At 39.5% G+C, this 20019-nt stretch overlaps 1 protein-coding gene across 1 annotated transcript; it reads right to left on the reverse strand.

Moving 5' to 3' along the window:
* Window positions 1–953: 953 nt before the first annotated feature.
* Window positions 954–19320, reverse strand: LOC123825217 (cytochrome c oxidase subunit 5A, mitochondrial). The gene is made up of 5 exons (XM_045848563.1): window positions 19122–19320; window positions 10963–11079; window positions 4747–4868; window positions 3441–3563; window positions 954–1119 (listed from the first exon to the last, which is right to left on the reverse strand). The coding sequence occupies exons 1-4, from the start codon at window positions 19225–19227 to the stop codon at window positions 3450–3452; spliced, it is 459 nt and encodes a 152-aa protein (XP_045704519.1). The 5' UTR covers window positions 19228–19320; the 3' UTR covers window positions 954–1119; window positions 3441–3449.
* Window positions 19321–20019: the final 699 nt, after the last annotated feature.

Here is a 20019-nt window from a genome sequence, read left to right on the forward strand (position 1 = left end):
TAACTACACATTAAATAGATAGGGCTGTTTCAGATTATTTCAAATTTATACTTATTAAAATGAGGAGAGGCTTTTTGGGAGAGCTAGTGTTTTATAAAGGCTACTTGTGTTAAAACCTTACCAAAACATTTATTAGCAATTCCTTACATGGTTTTGGGAGAGAAGACATTGAAATTTGAACTGAGCATTCAAATTCCCCAGATGCTAGAGTATGAACTGGCTATAGTAGTCACTCAGACAGAATATTTTTTTTTCCGATTTGAGAGAGATTTGTTTTTCTACTCATGTATACATTTATTAGTTGATTCTTGTATGTATCCTGATAGAGGATCGAACACGCATTCTTGGCATATCAGGACAACATCCCAACCAACTGAACTACCTGGCCAGGGCAGGCCTAGAACCTCCTTATCCAGCAGTATTATGGGGCTTCTAAAGTAACACAGGATTTATTTTATTAATTCTCTCAAGATGTAAACCCACTTATTCAGTTCTCTAAGCAGAAAGCCTCCAAATGTATAACAGCAAATTCTCTGATGCCCAAGGATAATGCTGCAGTGCCAGGGAAGTGCACGTAGGGAAGGAAAAGAGCACTAAGAGAGGGGCTGGCTACCACAAAACACATCCTCAAGGCCATCTCGATGACCACTTTTTAACTTTATTTCACTTGTTTTGCGAAGGTACACAACTTGATCTATCCCCAGAAAACCAATCCCCTAAGCTCATGGTTTTCTAGCCCTGTCAACAAGTAAATTCTATATAAACAACTTGCAGTCTTTAACTAATTTACTAGCCAATGCACCCCATGTATGTTTACACAGCTTTCATGTCAGATGGTTCCTAGAAAACTGAAGTTCTCTCAGCACATAAAGTGACAACAAAACTGTGAAACCAATAGACTTATAATAGTTCATTTTCTGCTTTTCAATGCAAACACATGGACCAATATCTAATTTCAGTTCAAGCTCATTTGCTTTTTATTAAAGTCCAAGTTACCATTACATGGTCTGATACTCAATAAAGGAAAACTTGTTCAAATAAAGTAATATGTTATCATCAGTATTTCCAGGTGATTGTTTATAATCAAGTAGCATTATCAGCAAATCCTTGGAAAGCCATCTGTAAGAGAAAACATGAAGAATTAGCCAGGAAATAAAGAAAAGGTAAAAATCTTAAAAATAACCTTCTTTAGAACAGTCCGGGAAATCACTGCCTCTGTGTAGCCATTTCTGTGGCTTTCTTGTTTATACACCTGGTACTTAGCATATTAATTTTTTTTTAATTGATTTGAGAGACAGGAAGGAGAAATGCCAATTTGTTGTTCCACTTATTCATATATTCACTGGCTGCTTATTTACTTTTAATTTTTTTAAACACTGATTAGAGAGAGAAAGAGAGAGGAATGTCAATTTGCTATTGTACTTACTAATGAATTCATTAATTGATTCTTCTGTGTACCTTGACCAGGAATCAAACACTTAAGAACCTGTAACCTTGGTGTATAGTGACAATGCTCTAACCAACTGGGCTACACCGCCAGGGGTTGTGTTAGTTTTCTTTTCCAATCAGAAAAGGGTTGTGGGGGATGGCCTTTAACCCCCCCCTCCCCCCCCACCAGGTTGGAGCATCGTCCCACACACCAAAAGGCTGCAGGTTCAATTCCCAGCCAGGGCACATACCAAGGTTGCGGGTTTAATCCGCTGTTGTGATGTGTACAGGAGGCAACCAATCAATGTTTCTCTATCTCTCTGTCTTTCTCTCTCTGTCAAATCAGTAACCATATCCTCGGGTGAGGATTAAAAAAAAAGAAACATATTCTTTAGAAAGAAACATGTTACTGCAGCAAGAATATATTCTATATAACAAAGATCTTCTGGACTCCTTGGAATAACACTTGATAAGAAATTAAGCCCAAGTGTTTAGACAAGCTCTTAAGAGTCTATTATGAAATATGAACCACAGCTAAAAGCTTTGAAACTATAACTAGGAAATATTCTTTTCTGAATACCTAGGTTTCAAGTACTCACAGAAAATCTTAAAAACACATAAAAACCTTTTTATATATTATAAAGATGAGCTATCTGATCACAGGGAGGTGATGGTTGTGGACAAAGATAAAACTAAAACTTCTCTCCAAAAAGCAAGTCCAAAAGTAGATTACAGAAAAGCATCAAGGCATTTTCTGCATAGTCAGTAGGAAAACTGAATGTTCACCAATGATATCCTACCCAGGCTTACTGGTTCTGTATCTTATGAAGGATCTGATATTAGTTCGTCAAATAATTTTGAGTCCACTTTTATTTAAGCTTCATTTTTTGGTTCTGAGAAATAAGAGAATGGCCTTTGTAAATGCCTACACAGGACATGTAGCAAGGCAAGAGCAATGAACTCCGGAGCCAGTCTACTGGGTTTAAATGTGGATTCTACTACCTGGGACTTTGGATAAGGTGCCTTGGTTTCATCATTAGTAAATAATAAAATGAGAATAATTATAATAGTAGTAATCGTCTCATAGGGCTGTTTATAAGGATTGAGGTGATATTTATACAGCACTTAAAACTGTGCCTGACACATATCAAGAATTATATACACTACATGTTTGTTAAATTAAAAAAAAACAAAAAAACAAAAACAAAAAAAAACAAAACAAAACAACAAAAAAAAAACCCTGGCTGGTGTGGTTCAGTGGATTGAATGCCAGACTGCGAACCAAAGGATTGACGGTTTGATTCCTAGTCAGAGCACATGCCTGGGTTGTGGGCCAGGTCCTCAGTGGGGGCCAGGTGAGAGGCAACCACATACTAATATTTCTCTCCCTCCCTTCCCCCTCTCTAAAAATAAAAAATAAATAATAAATGAAATCTTTAAAAAAATTAGTTACTGCTTATATATTTTTTGTTTTACAAATAATTTTCTGCACACTATTCACTATCTAGACAATCTTATGACTGGTTTTATTATCTAATCTTTCCATAGAGAATAAGGTATCAAATAAGTTTTTATTATTGAAGAACACTTACTGGACTATTAAATTCTAACCTGGATACATAAAAACAAAAGCATCAAATTAATAAAATCCTACTGTTAATGGTAATGGAAAAATACAATAAAAATAAATTTAGTCCTGGCTGGTGTGGCTTAGGGGACTGAGTGCAGCATGTAAAATGAAGGGTTGCTGGTTCAATTCCCAGTCAGGGCACCTGCCTGGGTTGCAGGCAGGGTCCTCAGTTCAGGCAACCAATCGATAGTATCTCTAACACACAGATGTTTCTCTCCCTCTCCCTCCCTAAAATAGAGTTATCATTATTGGTACTCTCTAAATCTCTATGGTCACAGCCTCTAAACATGCCCATTAAAAGATCTTACTCTGAGAACACCGAAACAGTACCCTTCACTCTGTGAATTCTTTCCTGCTTTATTATTCAGTGGTATGTGCTTACCCCTAGGGTTTATACTTTGTCAAGACCCAGTTCCTCTGGTGTGGAGATTCCCAGTTCATTTAAAGTTGGTCTAAGTTCCTGAATGACGTAAGGGTAGATTTCCTTATGAGGTCCTGCTTTGTCCTGATGGCAAAGAAAATATTCAGATTTAGCTCTCTGAAAAGTCATTTCTATTTACAAAATGAACTTGAAAATGCTTTCAATCACATATGCAGAGACTAGTAGCAGAGAATCCCTATTTTTAAGTTAACATATTTGTTCAATAAAGAGAGTAACTTTGTAGACACTATTCAAGGTAGATTTTTAAGACACTTTGAAAATAACTAAGACAATTAGACTAAATTGAGAAAAAAATTTTCAAAGCTTGAGTTATTGGAAAACAAGGCGGTGATGATAGAATTTTGTGAAGGTAATTAAACATGTCCAGTAGGCAACAGGAATAATTAGGTTAACAGAGGAAACGTTTTAAAATTTTCCTCTAATTTACGACCCTAACTGAATTAACTACTGGTGTTGAATGAATTGATAACTTACAGAGTGCTTAATGGTCTTACCCACTGTAGATCAAGTACACTGTCACACTTTCTCTCTTACAGACCTTGAATTTCCTTCTTACAGACCATGTCTTTTCACAGAGCGCTACACTTAAAAGAAAATCCTTATTTCTAGAGTAAGAGTCTTCAAGAATGCTGCTATCCTTCCGCCTATAACAAATTCTAAGTCTCCTTAGTTATATTTTTTCAATTATAAAATTCTTGTTGAAAATACAATATATTTATTTGTTCATTACAAAAAAAATCACAAACTTTAATCAAACAAGAAGGAGAGTATGTCTGCCTACATTTTCACCCATCTATCTACCTATATTTTAATATATTTTAATAAAATAGGGTCACAGCACAAAAACTGTTTCATAATTTTCTTCAGTTATTTAATGTTAAACCCATTTTTAAACATTACGAGATGTGTAATAACCACTTCTGGGAAGTCTTAAGAAACCACTAACAACATTTAATTTCATATCACAAATAGCACAAAGATAAATTATAGCTAAACCTTTGTGTATCCTTAAAATAAATTCTCAAGTGGAAGTGCTGAACTTTAAAAGAGTACCAAGCACAATTTTTAAAGCCTGCGATAAAGTCAAACTGCACCTCAGAAAAATTATTAATTACAATGTACATTCACTCTAGCTATGTAAGAACCAATTTTAGGTATTTTAACAAATTCAAAAATATGGAATATGCTAATACCTAATCAACAGGCCACATTATTTCCAAAACAATTTTAGCATTATTTCACTGACCTTAACAACCTCTAGGATGCGAACAGCACTAGCAAAATCATTTAACCGTCTGCATGCCCGCAAAGCAGCATCAATGATTTTGGGTTCTGGAACCAGATCATAGCCAACAAGTGTGTTCATTCCTGTCAAATTAAAAAGAGAACCATGTCAACCTGAAATATTCTCACTTAAACTATAATTTAATTATGTATATTGTTTCTGAAATAGGATCTTGTCTGTTTTGGCCTGTGACATTATAATTTAAAATAAATACGTATTTGGTCTTTGTCCCTGTTTCTGACATAGAATCCCCAACCCCTTTGAAACTTTCTAAGTGATGAGGGCACAGTGGTGCCTGTTGTTACATTAAGGAGGCAGCTTTTGTACCCCCACCCAAGAGTGGGAGTTGACTGCCAGTAGAGGCCAACACTGTAGTTAAAAGATTGGAATTTTTAGGATTTCCTCTCAAGATGGTGGCATAGGTAATACAACTCACCTCCTCACACAACCATACCAAAATTACAACTAAGCTATAGAACAACCATCAATCTGAACTGTCAGAAACTGAGCTGAATGGAAGTCCTACAACTATGGAATTAAGTAACAAACTACATTGTGAGGGGTAGGAGGGGCAGAGACACACAATGGGCTGGTCCCACATCCATGTGTGGCAGATAAAAATCAGCAGGGATATTTGAGGAGCAAAGGGTCTCAGTTGCACTACAGGCCCCCCAACCCAGGGTTTAAGTACCAGAAAGAGAAAATGCCCTAATTTCTGGCTGTAAAAACCAGGGGGATTGAGGCTCTGGAAGACAAAAACTGTTGGAATTACTGGAAGTTCCTATTACAGGGCACACACACAGACTTACACAGACTTACTCGATATGAGCTCCAGCACAAGGGCAGCACACTGAAAGGCACCACAGACATACGGGGAGGAACTAAATTGTCTCACATCAGGGTGAGAATTGGGGGACAGAGCTTTCTCCCAGACAGAAGTGCTGGCAAAAAGCTACTGTTCCTTTTCCAAGCCCTCCCCCTACAGAGCTACAAAGTTGGCAGGCAGTCTCCACATCATAAGACTCCACCAACCTGGCTCAACACTGTTTGCCCCAACCTGGTGATTGCCTAAGGCTCTGCCACACCCAGCTTGTGAGTCAACCCAAGCTGTTTCCAATGGCGGCCTTTCTATACAAATGGCTTGTCTTGGCCCATGCTTCAGATTTTCCTAAATTCTCTCAAATAAGCAGCATCTGGTTTTAGTAAGCCCCATAACTCTAAGTTGCCCTAGGCCTGGCACTAGCAGCAGCCGCCATCTTTGGTTCCCAGTTTGGCTTTGCCGGGGCACCTCAAGCCCAGTACAAATAGCAGCCATCCGCAGATCACTTTGTAGCTTATGCTGGGTGACCCTGGAGAGAACACAGGCAGTGACTGACCTTGGATGTACCAAAACAATCAAGGCTCAACTATAGTAGAAAGGTGTACACAGCCAACACAGTGTGTGTAGCCTGAGTACCCAGCTTGGGTGGTAGGGGGGGCTGTGTCACTGGGACCTTTAGGACACCTACTACATTAGGCCACACTACCAAGCTGAGGATATGCAGCAGCTTGACCTAATACACAGAAACAAAGCCAAAATGAGGAGACAAAGAAATGTGGCCAAAATGGAAGAACAGAACAAAACTCCAGAAGAAGAACGAAATAAAATGGAGACAAGCAAGCTACTGGATGCAGGGCACAAAACACTGGTTATAAGGATGCTCAATGAACTTAGGAAAAAAGCACATGAACTCAGAAATTCAACAGCATAAAAATGGATGTGGGAGTCATAAGAAAGAACCAGTTAGACATGAAGGATACACTAACTGAAATTAAGAACAATTTACAGGGAATCAATGGTAGAGTGAATGAAGCCGAGAATCAAATGACCGATTTGAAATAAGGAAGCAAAAAACAACCAACTAGAACAGAAAGAACAAAAAAGAATAAAAAAAATGAAGACAGTGTAAGCAGCCTCTGAGACAACTTCAAGAGGTCCAACATTCACATCACAGAGGTGCCAGAAGGAGAGAAAGAACAAGAAACTGGAAATCTCTTTGAAAAAATAATGTAAGTAAACTTTCCTAATCTGGTGAAGGAAATAGGCATCCAAGTCCAGGAAGTACAGTGAGTCCCACCAAAGAGGCCCACTCCAAGACCCATAATAATTAAAATGCTAAAGGTTAAAGATTTCTCAAAAGAAACTATGCAGGCTATGAAGGACTGGCAAGAAATATTCGAAGTCATGAAAAGTAGGGGCCTACAGCTCAGATTGCTTTACCTGGCAAAGCTATCATTTAGAATTGAAGGGCAGATAAAATGCTTCCCAGACAAGAAAAAACTAAAGTAAAAAACAAACTATTATTATATAAAATGTTAAAGGGAGTTATTTAAGAAAAAGATCAAAACTATGAACAATAAAACAGCAAAAAATATGTATCTTTCAACAATTGAATCTAAAAAACTTAGTGAACAAGAAGAACAGAGACAGAATCATGGATAGTGAGAGTGTTTTGATGGCTGCCAGATGGGAGGAAGGTGTGGGGGAATGGGTGAAGAAGGGAGGGGATTAAGAAGTACAAATAGGTAGTCACAGAATAGCCATGGGGATGTAGAATACAGTATAGGAAATGGTGTAGCCAAGGAACTTATACACATAACCCATGGACGTGAACAATGGTGGGGAGGTTGCCTAAGGGAGCAGGGGGTGCTGGGTGGAGGGGAGCAAAGGGGGAAGTAATCAGGACAGCTATAATAGCAAAATCAATAAAATATAATTTTAAAAAGAATCAAATCATTTATTCAGAATAAGGAAGCAAAAACAACTGATCAGAATAGCAAGAAGAGGTAAGAATTCAAAATAATGAAGATAATGTTAGCAAGCCTCTGGGACTACTTCAAGCATACCAACATTTGCATCATGAGTGTGCTGGAAGAAGAGAGAAAGCATGCAACTGGAAACCTATTTGAAAAATAATGCAAGAAACTTCTCTAACTTGGTGAAGGAAATAGACACCCAAGTCCAGGAAGAGCAGAGTCCCAAACAAATGAATTCCCAGATGAATTCAAAGAGGACCACCCCAAGACACATCATAATTAAAATCCGAAAGGGTAAAGATAATGAGAAAATCTTAAAAGCAACAAGAGAAAAGGAATTAGCTACCTACAAGGGAGTTCCCGTGAAACCATCAGCTGATTTCTCAAATACACTTTGCAGTCTAGAGGGAGTGGCAAGAAATATTCAAAGTGATGAAAAGTAAGGACCTACAACCAAGATTACTCTACCCAGCAAAGCTATCATCAGAATTGAAGGACATGTAAAGAACTCAGACAAGAAAAAACTAAAATACATCACAACCAAACTAGCATTATATGAAATGTTAAAAGGTGTTCTTTAAGAAATCAAAAATATGAACAATAAAATGGGAGTAAATACTTATCTATCAACAATTGAATCTAAAAAAATAAATAAATAAGCAGACCAGAAAAGGACCATAGATACAGAGAACATTTTGACGCTTGCCAGATGGGAGGGGGGCTGGAGGGGTGGATGAAAGAGGTGAAGAGATTAAGAAGTACAAATTGGTGATTACAGAATAGTCATGGGGATGTAAAGTATAGCATAGGGAACAGAACAGCCAAAGAACATACATGCATGACCTATGGACATGGACAAGGGGGTGGGGATCCTGAAGGAGTGGGGAAGGCTGGGTGGACGATGGCAAAAGGGGAAAAATTGGGACCACTGTAATGGCATAATCTAATGGCATAATCAATAAAATACAAGTGAAAAAAAATCAGAATTTTCAGTGCCACCCCAATTTCCAAGGAGGAAAGAGGGGCTTGGAAATTGCCCCTAAGTCTTCGCCTTAGTCAATCATGACTAGGTAATAAAACCTCCACCAAAACTACAGGACAGCCACTTGGTCCTTCTGTGGAAAGCTTCCATGAGCCACTGTACCAGGCCCTAAGCTCCATAAGGAGAGAAGCTCCTTCATTTGGGACCCTGTCTTACGTATCTCTTCATCAGGCTGTTGATTTGAATCCTTTAATAACCTTTTAAATAAATTGGTAGTCTAGTGAGTAAATAGGTTTTCTTGAGTTCTGTGAGCAATTTGAACCCAAGGAGGGGGTTGTGGGAACTTTTGATTTGCAGCCAGTAGGCCAAAAGCAGATTAACAAAATGGGCTTACAACCATCCTCTCAAGTGGAGGGTAGTTTTGTCTTGTGAGACTGAGCCCTTTACCTGTGGAATCTGATTCTACTTCCCAGTAGGGTAGATATCGCCTCAAGAGTTGAATTCTTAGACACTCTGTTGGCCTCCAAATGTTTGTTGCTGGGGGGAAGCCTTCATATACACATTGGAATTGGGTCCTGAACCCTATCAGGCCTCTATTCTCTTATTTATTAAGTGAGAGAATCTACTCTTGATAAATTTTAGACAAAATCATGGTAGTGCTTCCACAATGCATCAGCGGAAAGAACTATGCAGTAGCCCACAGACTGAAGAAAACAAACAAACAAACAAACAAACAAACAAACAAACAAACAAACAAAATTTCCTTGAATGAAAATACTATTTTCATAATAGTGTGCTGGTTTATTTTAAAATAAGAGTCATTTTCAACTCATACCTTTAACTCTTAGTACAATATACTTTGGTGGCTTTAAGATAGAGTTAATTGGAAAGTAATCTAAAAACAACCAGAGAAATACTAAATGAGAGTTAATGAAACCCAAATGAAGACATTAATGAGATACAGAAGAACAGTGCGCAGACTCAAACATTCAATGAGAAAATAACTAGGCAAGATTACTTCCAGTTTTGCACAAAATGACATCATAAAATTTAAGATTCTCTTAAAAAAGGGTGGAATTTCTGTTCTTTTCATTACTTCTCCAAAGTCTTCAATAAGAGTTCCCCTGGTGGCTCTGGCTGGTGTGGCTCAGTGAATTGAGCACTGGCTTGTGAATTGAAAGGCTGCTGGTTCCATTTCTTGTCAGGGCACATACCTGGGTTGCGGGCCAGGTCCCCAGTTGGGGGCATGGGTGAGGCAACCAACTAATATTTCTCTTGTACTTCTCTTATACTTCGATGTTTCTCTCCCTCTCTTTCTCCCTCCCTTCCCCTCTCTGAAAATAAATAAAATCTTAAAAAGAAAATTGTCCCTGGTTGTAGCAAAATGAAGCCATTATATTTCTCAGAAGTTTAAAGCACTTAGGTTTCTTGCTTTTATTTTAAAAGATTTAAAAAGGACACTAGTGACTATAATGCTAGAATGAAGTTACAGATTGAACTCTCGGTCTGAGATAAATTGCTGATAATAAAATAAGTTATCTACTAGTCTAACTATTAAACTAGTTATCATTAATGTTACTTATGTTAAATGCATATCTGTAAATTTAGGAAAAATAAGTCCTAGTTTACTTAGACTGGACACTTACACAGGCCAAGACAAATCATAACTAAGAATAAAAATAATAAAGAACCCAAACTATGACCAAGAGAGGAGAGGAACCAAATGACTACGTGCATAAATTATTCAAAAGATAAAAAATTTAACTCTTGTTCACTTTGACCTATCATTACAGCAGTGGTTTTAATCAGAGGTGATTTTGTCCCCCAGGAGACATTTTTGGTTGTCACAACTCGGGATGTGGGGGAATAGTGGTGGCACCTAGTCTGTAGAAACCAAGGATGCTGCTAAACATGCTATAATGCAAAGGACAGCCCTTGCAACAAAGAATTATCTGGCCCAAAATGTCAACTGTGCCTGCTTCAAAAACCCTGCTTTACAGAAAATACTTACTATGGAAGCTATAATATTTTCTAACTGCGAGTTGCATGAGAGTATTCAGCTTACATAATGCATGTTTTCTTTTTCTTTTAAAAATACTTTATTTATTTATTTTTAGACAGAGGGGAAGGGAGGAAGAAAGAGGGAGAGAAACATCAATGTGTGGTTGCCTCTCACTTGCCCCCTAACTGGGGATCTGATCCACAATCCAGGCATGTGCCCTGACTGGGAATCGAACTGGCAACCCTTTGGTTCACAGGCTAGCACTTAATCCACTGAGCTACACTACCCAGGGTGAGTGTAGTCAAAATAGTTGCTTTTAACAAAGTAGTAGAAGACTACTAAGCACTTCATAATTTTATACCAAAATAGACTGTTTAGCAGTCTATATTCCAGTTACCTTTACGTAATTCCCAGGCATCAATATCTGGCTTGTTGAAGTATGTCACCCAGCGAGCATCAAATTCCTCATCTGTCTCATGTGATCCATGGGAGTAGCAGCGAACTGACTGGACAGCTACAATGAAGCAAGAATAATATCAACATACAGAAGTAGTACTTAATATAGCCTATCAACACATTAAGGCTTTTCGTTTGTTATTGTGTTAAAATATACATAATATAAAATTTACCATCTTAACCATTTTTAAATGTACAGTTCAGTGGCATTATATACATCTGATGCATTAAGTTTTGAATCAACTGTATGTCATAGTAGGAAAATTACTTAGTAGGTCAAATGAAACAAATCTTACGTATTGATATGAAAAAACATCTCAGATGTATGTTTATGCTTTTTTCCCCTAATGTGCAATGCTAGCTTGAAATTGTTAACATTGGTTATCTTTAAAAGAACTTTTTTTCCTTTTTTAAAGATTTTATTCATTTATTTTTAGAGAGAGTGGAAGGGAGGGAGAAAGAGAGGGAGAGAAACATCAATGTATGGCTGCCTCTCACACTCCTCCTACTGAGGACCTGGACAGCAACCCAGACATTATGCCCTAACTGGGAATGGAACTGGTGAGTGACCCTTTGGTTCTCAGGCCAGCACTGAATCCACTGAGCCACACCAGTCAGGGCAAAAACTTAATTTCTTTATTCACTTCCAAAATGTCTGATTTTTTACAATAAGCAGAACACTAATTCCTAATTTAAAATAATATTCATTCTTTGCCCTGGCTGGTGTGGTTCAGGGGACTGAGCGTTGACCTGTGAACCGAAAGGTTGCTTGCTGGTTTGATTCCTGGTCAGAGTACATGCCTGGATTGCGGGCCAGGTCCCCAGCTAGGGGTATGCAAGAAGCAACTAATTAATGTTTCTCTTACACATCATTGTGTCTCTTTCTTCCTTCCTTCATTCCCCCCTCTCTAAAAATAAATAAATAAAATCCTTTAAAAATGTTCATTCTAGTTCTTCAGCAGTGAATTTATAAGGTATATGTTTGAAAAATTAAAAATCTTATGTTCTGTATTATATTCCAAAATAAATTACACACCCTGACAAAGCAATGGTAATTTAAAAATTGTTTTATCAAACTACACCCCTCTCTCCACAAATTTTCATAAATCCCTTAAGAGGGAACATGCTCTCTGACTCACACCCAATTAAAAAAACACCATTTTAACAGATTTTTAAAAAAAGATTTTATTTATTTATTTTTAGAGAGGGAAGGCAGGGAGGGAGAGAGAGAGAGAGGGAGAGAGGGAGAGAGGGAGAGGGAGAGGGAAAGAGGGAGGGAGGGAGAGAGAGAGAGAAACATCAATGTGGGGTTGCTGGGGGTCATGGCCTGCAACCCAGGCATGTACCCTGACTGGGAATTGAACCTGCAATACTTGGGTTCGCAGCCCGTACTCAATCCACTGAGCTATGCCAGCCAGGGCTTAGATATTTTAAAATATAACACAGCCTTTCCATTTTAGTTACTGCCTGTTAAATGGACACTGAATTAGGAGTTAGGAAATCTGAATTCTTTCTAAACAGCCTCTGTATGGTAGGGAAGGGGGAAAAAGGACATTTTACCTTTGGGTTTTAGGAGGCAGCATAATCTAGAAGTATCCAACCACTAGTTAACTCAAGTTTTATTTTCCTTATCTGTAAAAATGGGATACCACTTCCTTAGCAGATTATGACAAATAAAATGAAGGCCAGTTAACACTGCCTAAGACTTAGCATTTTGTAGGTAGGTACTCAATAAATGGTAGCTATAAATTAATCCTTATCTAAAAATTCCTTAACTGATCTATTTGTGGAAATTGTAATTTATAGAAATGAAATATCCTTCAAATAACTTCTCCTGTTAGATAAATTAGACAAGCTTGATATAGTTTTTTTCTTCCCCTGTTTCTTTTTCTTATGGCATTTTTTGCATTACCATTTATTCCCCCTATACTCTCTTCCACCTCTACCCACCCCTGGTATAATTTTTATTAATTTTTAAAGGCTTATCCAAAAACAAACAAACAAAAACAAACAAACAAACAAACAAACAAAAGAAACTATCCAGAAAAACCTCTGGGTTCTAAGCATACTCTGAAATTTAAATGTTAGGTGTATCCTATATATCTTTAATGCCATTAGTGACAAAACAAAATGGAGGGAAAAAAGGAAGGAAGGAAGCCTGAAAAAGATGAAAAGATGGAATACTAGCCAGTTCTGGAGATGGACTGTCACTGCTACTAAACAAAAGGATTCTCACTTATCACTTGACTTATAGCAAATTATCTGTCATTAGCCACAGAGGACCATAGCACAAATCCCAATCTTATCAGAGATCTAAATTACCTACACAATCCGAGTCTAGAATAAAGTGGGATGTGTATATAAATGGGCTGGAATTGGACATCCTTTAATTTCTATGACAAGAATGGATCTCTAGACCTAAAAGTATTTGGTAAGTGAACATTTAATCAAAACTATGTAGATATTTAATAACTTACAAGACTAATATTCACTTTTAATATATATAAAAAGTATAGATCACAACGCTCCTACCCACTGTTACCAAAAATTTATAAACTACCTTTTCAAAAATTAAAGTTATACTTAGCTAAATACTTAAAAGTGTACAAAGGCACAATTACTTCGGAAGACTGTTAGCAGTCTCTTACCAAATTAAACACACACTTACTATACCATCCAGTAATTCTACTTCTAAGTATTTACCAAAGAAAAATGAAATATATGTATTCCCTCCCCAGAAGTAATTATTAAGTGTACCTTTCTTACCACCCAGAGAAGTGTTTCATGATAACCAATTCTTTTGCTCACTGTTGGGCATGGATTCATCAGATGACTGGTAGTTTTGTATTGTTTTCTAACTGTAAAGATGATGACCAGCAACGTCAACTCCTAGTCAAGGAGATCAATGGATCACCTTCAATAATTTGTTTATCTTCCTTCTGGGGAGTCCCAAATTACAAACTGGTTGTATTTAAAAACAAAAGAACAAACAAACCCCACCTGATATGAAACAAGTATTTAGAACACCAAGCATGTACCACGAACACATATCCCTTCCAGGAGAGCAAAAAGACTCTCCCACATGGTTTAAATTATATTCCTAATTCCAGTAATGGGTAGAATAGCATCTATTCTCATAGTTATGAATATGTCCCACAGATGCTTAACATTTTGATTTTTAGTTAAAGTGTATAGGCATTCTCTCCCTCCCCACCATTGACCCTACTTTATACATATAACCCCTCCACACAGTTGAGAATTGTAATGCAAACTATTTTAGAAAACAAGTGCTTCACACTTTCATACAACCTGAAGGGTCCAGAGTTAAAAAGAAAAAGGGAAACAGCTGTAAAAAGAAGCTGGGCCAGTTCTGGCCTGATGGCTTGACTGATTGGAGCATCGTCTGTATACCAAAAGGTTGCAGATTCGATCACCAGTCAGGGCACATACCTAGGTTGTGGGTTGTGGGTTCAATGCCCTGTTGGGGTGTGAACAGGAGGCAACCAATCAATGTTTCTCTCACATCAATGATTCTCTTTCTCTCTTCCCCTGTCCCTCTTTGTCTAAAAATCAATAAACATGCCCTCGGGACATTTTTACAGCCTCCATATAAAAAAGCTAATTCTAATACTGCTTTTTGGCTTTCAGTTAAGCACTCTATTACCAAAAAAAAAAAAAAAAAAAAAAAAGCCAACATACCTTCTGGCCAAGATGGAGGCGTAGGTAGACACACTGTGCCCCCTGACACAACCAAAAGAAAGACAGTAACAAATTTAAAAACAAAGAACAACCAGAACTGACAGAAAACTAAACTGTATGGAAATCTGACAACCAAGGAGTTAAAGAAGAAACATTCATCCAGACCGGTAGGAGGGGCAGAGACAGGTAGCAGGTGGATTGTGAGACTTGGGTGGTCCAACATTCGAGTGCAGACAAACCAGGAGGAACAACTGGGGAGCAAGACAGAATGCACAACCCAGGGTTCCAGCTTGGGGAAATAAAGCCTCTGACTGTAAACACCTGTGAGTGTTGAGGCGGCAGTGGGAGGAACTCCCAGCCTAACAGGAGAGTCCACTGGAGAGACTAACAGAATCCTAGAACGTAAAAAAACCCACCCACCTGGGAATCAGCACCAGAAGGGCCCAATTTGATAGTGTGTAGCGGGGGAAGTGACTGAAAACTGGCAGAGAGCTGAGCGAGCGGCACTGTTCCCTCCAGAACCTCTTTCAACTTGGGTTGCCTTGCCCTGGTGAACACCTAAGGCTCTGTCCCTTACTATGAAACAGGCATGGTAAGACCAAACAAAACAAAACAAAAACAAAACCCCAAATAAAAGATCAGATCAAAACTCCAGAAAAAATACAACTAAGCGCCGAAGAGATAGCCAACCTATCAGATGCACAGTTCAAAACACTGGTAATCAGGATGCTCAGAGAAATGGTTGAATGTGGTCGCAAATTAGATGAAAAAATGAAGGCTATGCTAAGTGAAATAAAGGAAAATGTACAGGGAACCAACAGTGAAAGGGAAGGAAACCAGGACTCAAATCAACGGTGTGGACCAGAAGGAAGAAATAAACATTCACCCAGAACAAAATGAAGAAACAAGAATTCAAAAAAATGAGGAGAGGCTTAGGAACTTCTAGGACATCTTTAAACATTCCAATATCTGAATCACGGGGATACCAGAAAAAGAAGAGGAAGAACAAGAAACTGAAAACTTATTTGAACAAATAATGAAGGAGAACTTCCCCAATCTGGCAAAGGAAAGAGACTTGCAGGAAGCCCAGAGAGTCCCAAAGAAATTGGACCCAAGGAGGAGCACACCAAGACACATCATAAGTACATTAGCCAAGATTAAAGATAAGGAGAAAAATCTTAAAAGCAGCAAGAGAAAAGGAGACAGCTACCCACAAAGGAGTTCCCATCAGACTGTCAGCTGATTTCTCAAAAGAGACCTTACAGGCAAGAAGGGGCTGGAAAGAAGTATTCCAAGTCATGAAAGACAAGGACCTATATCCTAGATTGCTCTATCCAGCAAAGCTTTCATTTAGAATGAAAGGGCAGATAAAGTGCTTCCCATATAAGGTCAAGTTAAAGGAGTTCATCATCACTAAGCCCTTACATGAAATTTTAAAGGGACTCAGATCTAAGAAAAAGATGATAAAAAATATGAACAGTAAAATGACAACAGATTCAGTTATTAACAACTGAACCTAAAACAAAAACAAACTAAGCAAACAACTAGAACATGAACAGAATCACAGAAATGGAGATCACATGGAGGGTTATCAACGGGGGAGTGGCAGGGGGAGAATGGGGGTAAAGGTACAGAGAAAAAGTAGCATAAGTGGTAGGTAGAAGATACACAGGGGGAGGGTAAGAATAGTATAAGAAACACAGAAGCAAAGAACTTATATTTAGTTCATGGACATGAACTAAAGGGGGGAATGTAGGTGGGAGAGGATGCACAGGGCGGAGGGGAATAAAGGGGGGAAAATGGAACAACTGTAATAGCATAATCAATAAAATATATTTTTTAAAAAGCTAACATATTTAGGAAAATTAAGAGGCTCATTAATCCCTTTGGTTTAAACGGACAGCCTTCCATTTAACAACTAATCATCTGGAACAAGGCCCAAAGAATGAACATTTTGGAGGTGATTCTATGAGCAAGAGAAAGCAGCAATTAACGGAGAGGGTACACGAACAAACTCAAAGGCAGGGTTATTGAGGTGCAAAGCTTAAAGGCAGGCATGGACCTTGGGGCTCAAAGGCTGGAAATCTAGAAATGTGGGCATAGTACAGAAAGGAAGGCTGGAAGGTAGTAAAAAGTGCCACATAAATTCAGCCCTGCACCAAGAAAGGAAAAGAGAAAACTCCCATCTTTCCCAAATTTTCAGGGTAAGGATGTAGGAGCAAGGATTGTATAGGTTTCAAGGGTTGATTAGAGAATCTAGCCATTGTTTAAAACATTTTAATTATCTAATTCAGCAGTTATTAGAAAACAACTGTGTCAAGTTTGAGGCTTCTTCAGTCAGAGACCAAATATGGAATTTGGGCTGCCACTTAACTACAGCAAACTTAAGGCCCCTCTCGGGTTAACCTCTCCAGAGCTCTTTCTTTTTAAAAAAATTTATTTATTTATTTTTAGAAAAGGGGGAGGAGGGTGGGGACAAAGAGAGAGAAAGATCGATGTGTGAGAAAAACATTGATCGGCTGCCTCTCACATGGTCTGCAACCTAGGCATGTGTCCTGCTTCGGAATCAAACCAGCGACCCTTTGGTCTGTTGGCCAGCACTCAATCCACTGAGCCACTCCAACCATGGCTCCAGAGCTCTTTCAAGTGTACTCTCATTTGAACTTGGACTACCTTATTCAAGAACCTTAATTCTTTCTGACTTTCAATTGCATGAAACCCCTTCAGTCTCATACTAATAATAAACCCAATCTATAATATGTTAAAATGAAATGCACTATAGTAAAGCAAATATGTATTAAGTGCCAAAGTGCTAAAAGTTACTTTGTCTCAATTAAACCTTACAACTATCAAATATTATCCTGATTGTAGAGATGAGGAGTCTGAGACAAGGTTAACTAACACGTCCAAGGTCACACAGCTAGAAAGTCACTGACACAACTATAAGCAATACTGACGCCCTGTGGCAAATATTTGGGTCTATACTGGACCAATACCTAAAACACAACTTTTTGGTTATGAATTATACTCGAGTGGGAATAGAAGAACACAAAATGTAACAATTCTTTTGAAGGTCATAAAAACTTCCTCAAAATGCGTCTATATGAAAAAACTAAAGTAGGATTTGCTACTTTCACAATTCAATAAGGAAGAATATAAAACCTGACAAACATCAGGATGGGCCAAAAATAACTATGGCTAAGAAACAGAACGTGGTTCTATCACTAATTAAGGAGTCAGTTCCCCAAGATGACCTTGGATTTTCTCTTCTATAAAATAAGACTGTCTCCATGGTGCGTAAAGTATATGCCAGCCTTACCATTCTATAATAAATTATAGAGGATAAAGTCTAAATTGAATGAAGTGAAACACTCCTTAGTTGAAGTGTCTACCTAAAACACTCAAAATAGCCAACAAAATCTTATTAGTTTTGAGTTTGTAAATTCGTATGTTCAAATATGCATGCTTAGGGACTAAATAATGTAGCATATACGACCATCATATTATGGCCCAAGATCAAAGTGCAGTTGCAATAATTAAAAGCATAGCTGATCGGGCACCCGGAACACACATATAAGGGGAAGGAAAAATAAGGGGCCGTAATCAGCACTGTTGAGATCACGCTCCAACAATGAGGCTTCTAACCCAAAGCAAACAATAAGGTCTCCCCACGTCTGCAAAACGCAGTATTCCTGGTCTGTGGTACCCCAAACAGTATCATTCTTATCATGGCCTATTCAGGTTCTTTTTCAGACCTCAGGAAACAACCACATACGTCCATCTATCGTAAACGTGGAATTAAAACGTGGCACAGCAGGCTCTAAAAATTAACAGAAAAGTCTGTGAAGGTGACCCAAAAAACATCAATCGATAAATGCCTGATAAAAATGTATACTGTGTCCCACAAGAGGGAATACTGTGTTCTTGAAACACTCTGGGGGCGGCGGTGTCAGGGTCCACCGAGGGCCCTCTCCCGCCCCTACACTGAGGAGCGCGCACAGCGACTGAATGTCACCTTCGTCAAAGCGCTGAGGGCGACGGACAATCTCTGTCAGGTGGCTGCAGGGGTCAGCGCTGGGGCACAGTCACGGCCCGAGGACCGAAGGGATCGCGTGGGCTCAGGAGGTGCGCTGGGCCCCCACCTTGACGCCCACAGCAAGTCCACACTTGACCGGTCCGCGGTGCCCGCACCGGGGAAGTCACCCTGATGTAGGCCCGGGGGCGCGCCCTCGAGTCCTCCACACCTCGAGGCGGCCGGAAGGGCGCCCAGCGGCCACCGGGTTCGGACGCCCGCAGGCAGAGTAGCCTAGGCCGCGGGGCGAGCCTGCCCTCGAGTGGCGGCAGGGGCCCAGGTCAACGCAAGGACACTGGGGCACAAGCGGTGGCAGGAGGGAGCCTTACCAGCGGCGGGACCCGGGGTCGATACGGGGTGCAAGAGGCCTCGAGGGCTGGCTCGGGCAGCTGCAGCTGCTGCTACGGAGCAGCGGCGGAGAGCGGCGCCCAGCATGACAGCGATGGCGGCGCACAGGCTGAAGCTGAAGAGAAGCCGGTAGCGAGTTCACCGGCTGTTCCGGAGCTCGCGGGTGGCAAACTCACGTACTGACGCACGGCGGGCGGAGCGTGAGGCCCCGCCCACTACTGTGTTCACGACTAGGCGGACGCCGCAAAACTACGGTGGTGCGCTGAGGACAAATCGTCTTGGGGCCGCATTTCTTGGGGTCGCGTTTCTTGGGGTCTCTGGTTCTCTGGATGGTGGTCAGCTTCAGAAGCGAGGATGAAGGGAAGGGGCAGAGTGAGCAGCGTACAGTGTCGTTGTTGAAGTCTAACTCCAGAGGCGACTCTGTCACCTCAAAATCGGAATAATAATGACAAGTTATAACAAAAATACTTTTGCCCCCTAGCTGGTGTGGCTCAGTGGATTGAATGCCAGCCTGAGAATCACAGGGTCGCTGGTTTGATTCCCAGTCTAGGGCACGTGCCTGGGTTGTGGGCCAGGTCCCCAGTAGGGGGTGTGCCAGAGGCAACCACACATTGATGTTTCTCTATTATTAAAATAAATAAATAAATACAATCTTTTAAAAAATATCTTTGCTTCCCACTATCCCCTGTTTGAGCCTGAAATAAAAGAATGAAGTGGGGCGGGGAGCAACTGCTTACATATAAGGGACCTTATTAATGACCATTCTTATGTCACAAATCCACAAACATTAAAAAATGAGTCCAACTGATAGGAGGAACTCAAGAGTTAAATTTTTTTCAGCTTTAAGTTATAGTCAATAGACTTAGCAACTAATGCTGG

The sequence above is a fragment of the Phyllostomus hastatus genome, unplaced genomic scaffold (assembly GCF_019186645.2).
Source record: "Phyllostomus hastatus isolate PE091 unplaced genomic scaffold, TTU_PhHast_1.1 phas_contig_62, whole genome shotgun sequence".
NCBI lineage: Eukaryota > Metazoa > Chordata > Mammalia > Chiroptera > Phyllostomidae > Phyllostomus > Phyllostomus hastatus.

Coding starts and splice junctions, on each gene's coding strand:
- LOC123825217 (XM_045848563.1), bottom strand. CDS start 19,227: ATGCTGGGCGCCGCTCTCCGCCGCTGCTCCGTAGCAGCAGCTGCAGCT. Junction 4,869..10,962: donor TGCCTGGGAATTACGTAAAG/GTAACTGGAATA, acceptor TTAATTTGACAG/GAATGAACACACTTGTTGGC. Junction 3,564..4,746: donor GCATCCTAGAGGTTGTTAAG/GTCAGTGAAATA, acceptor CTTTGCCATCAG/GACAAAGCAGGACCTCATAA.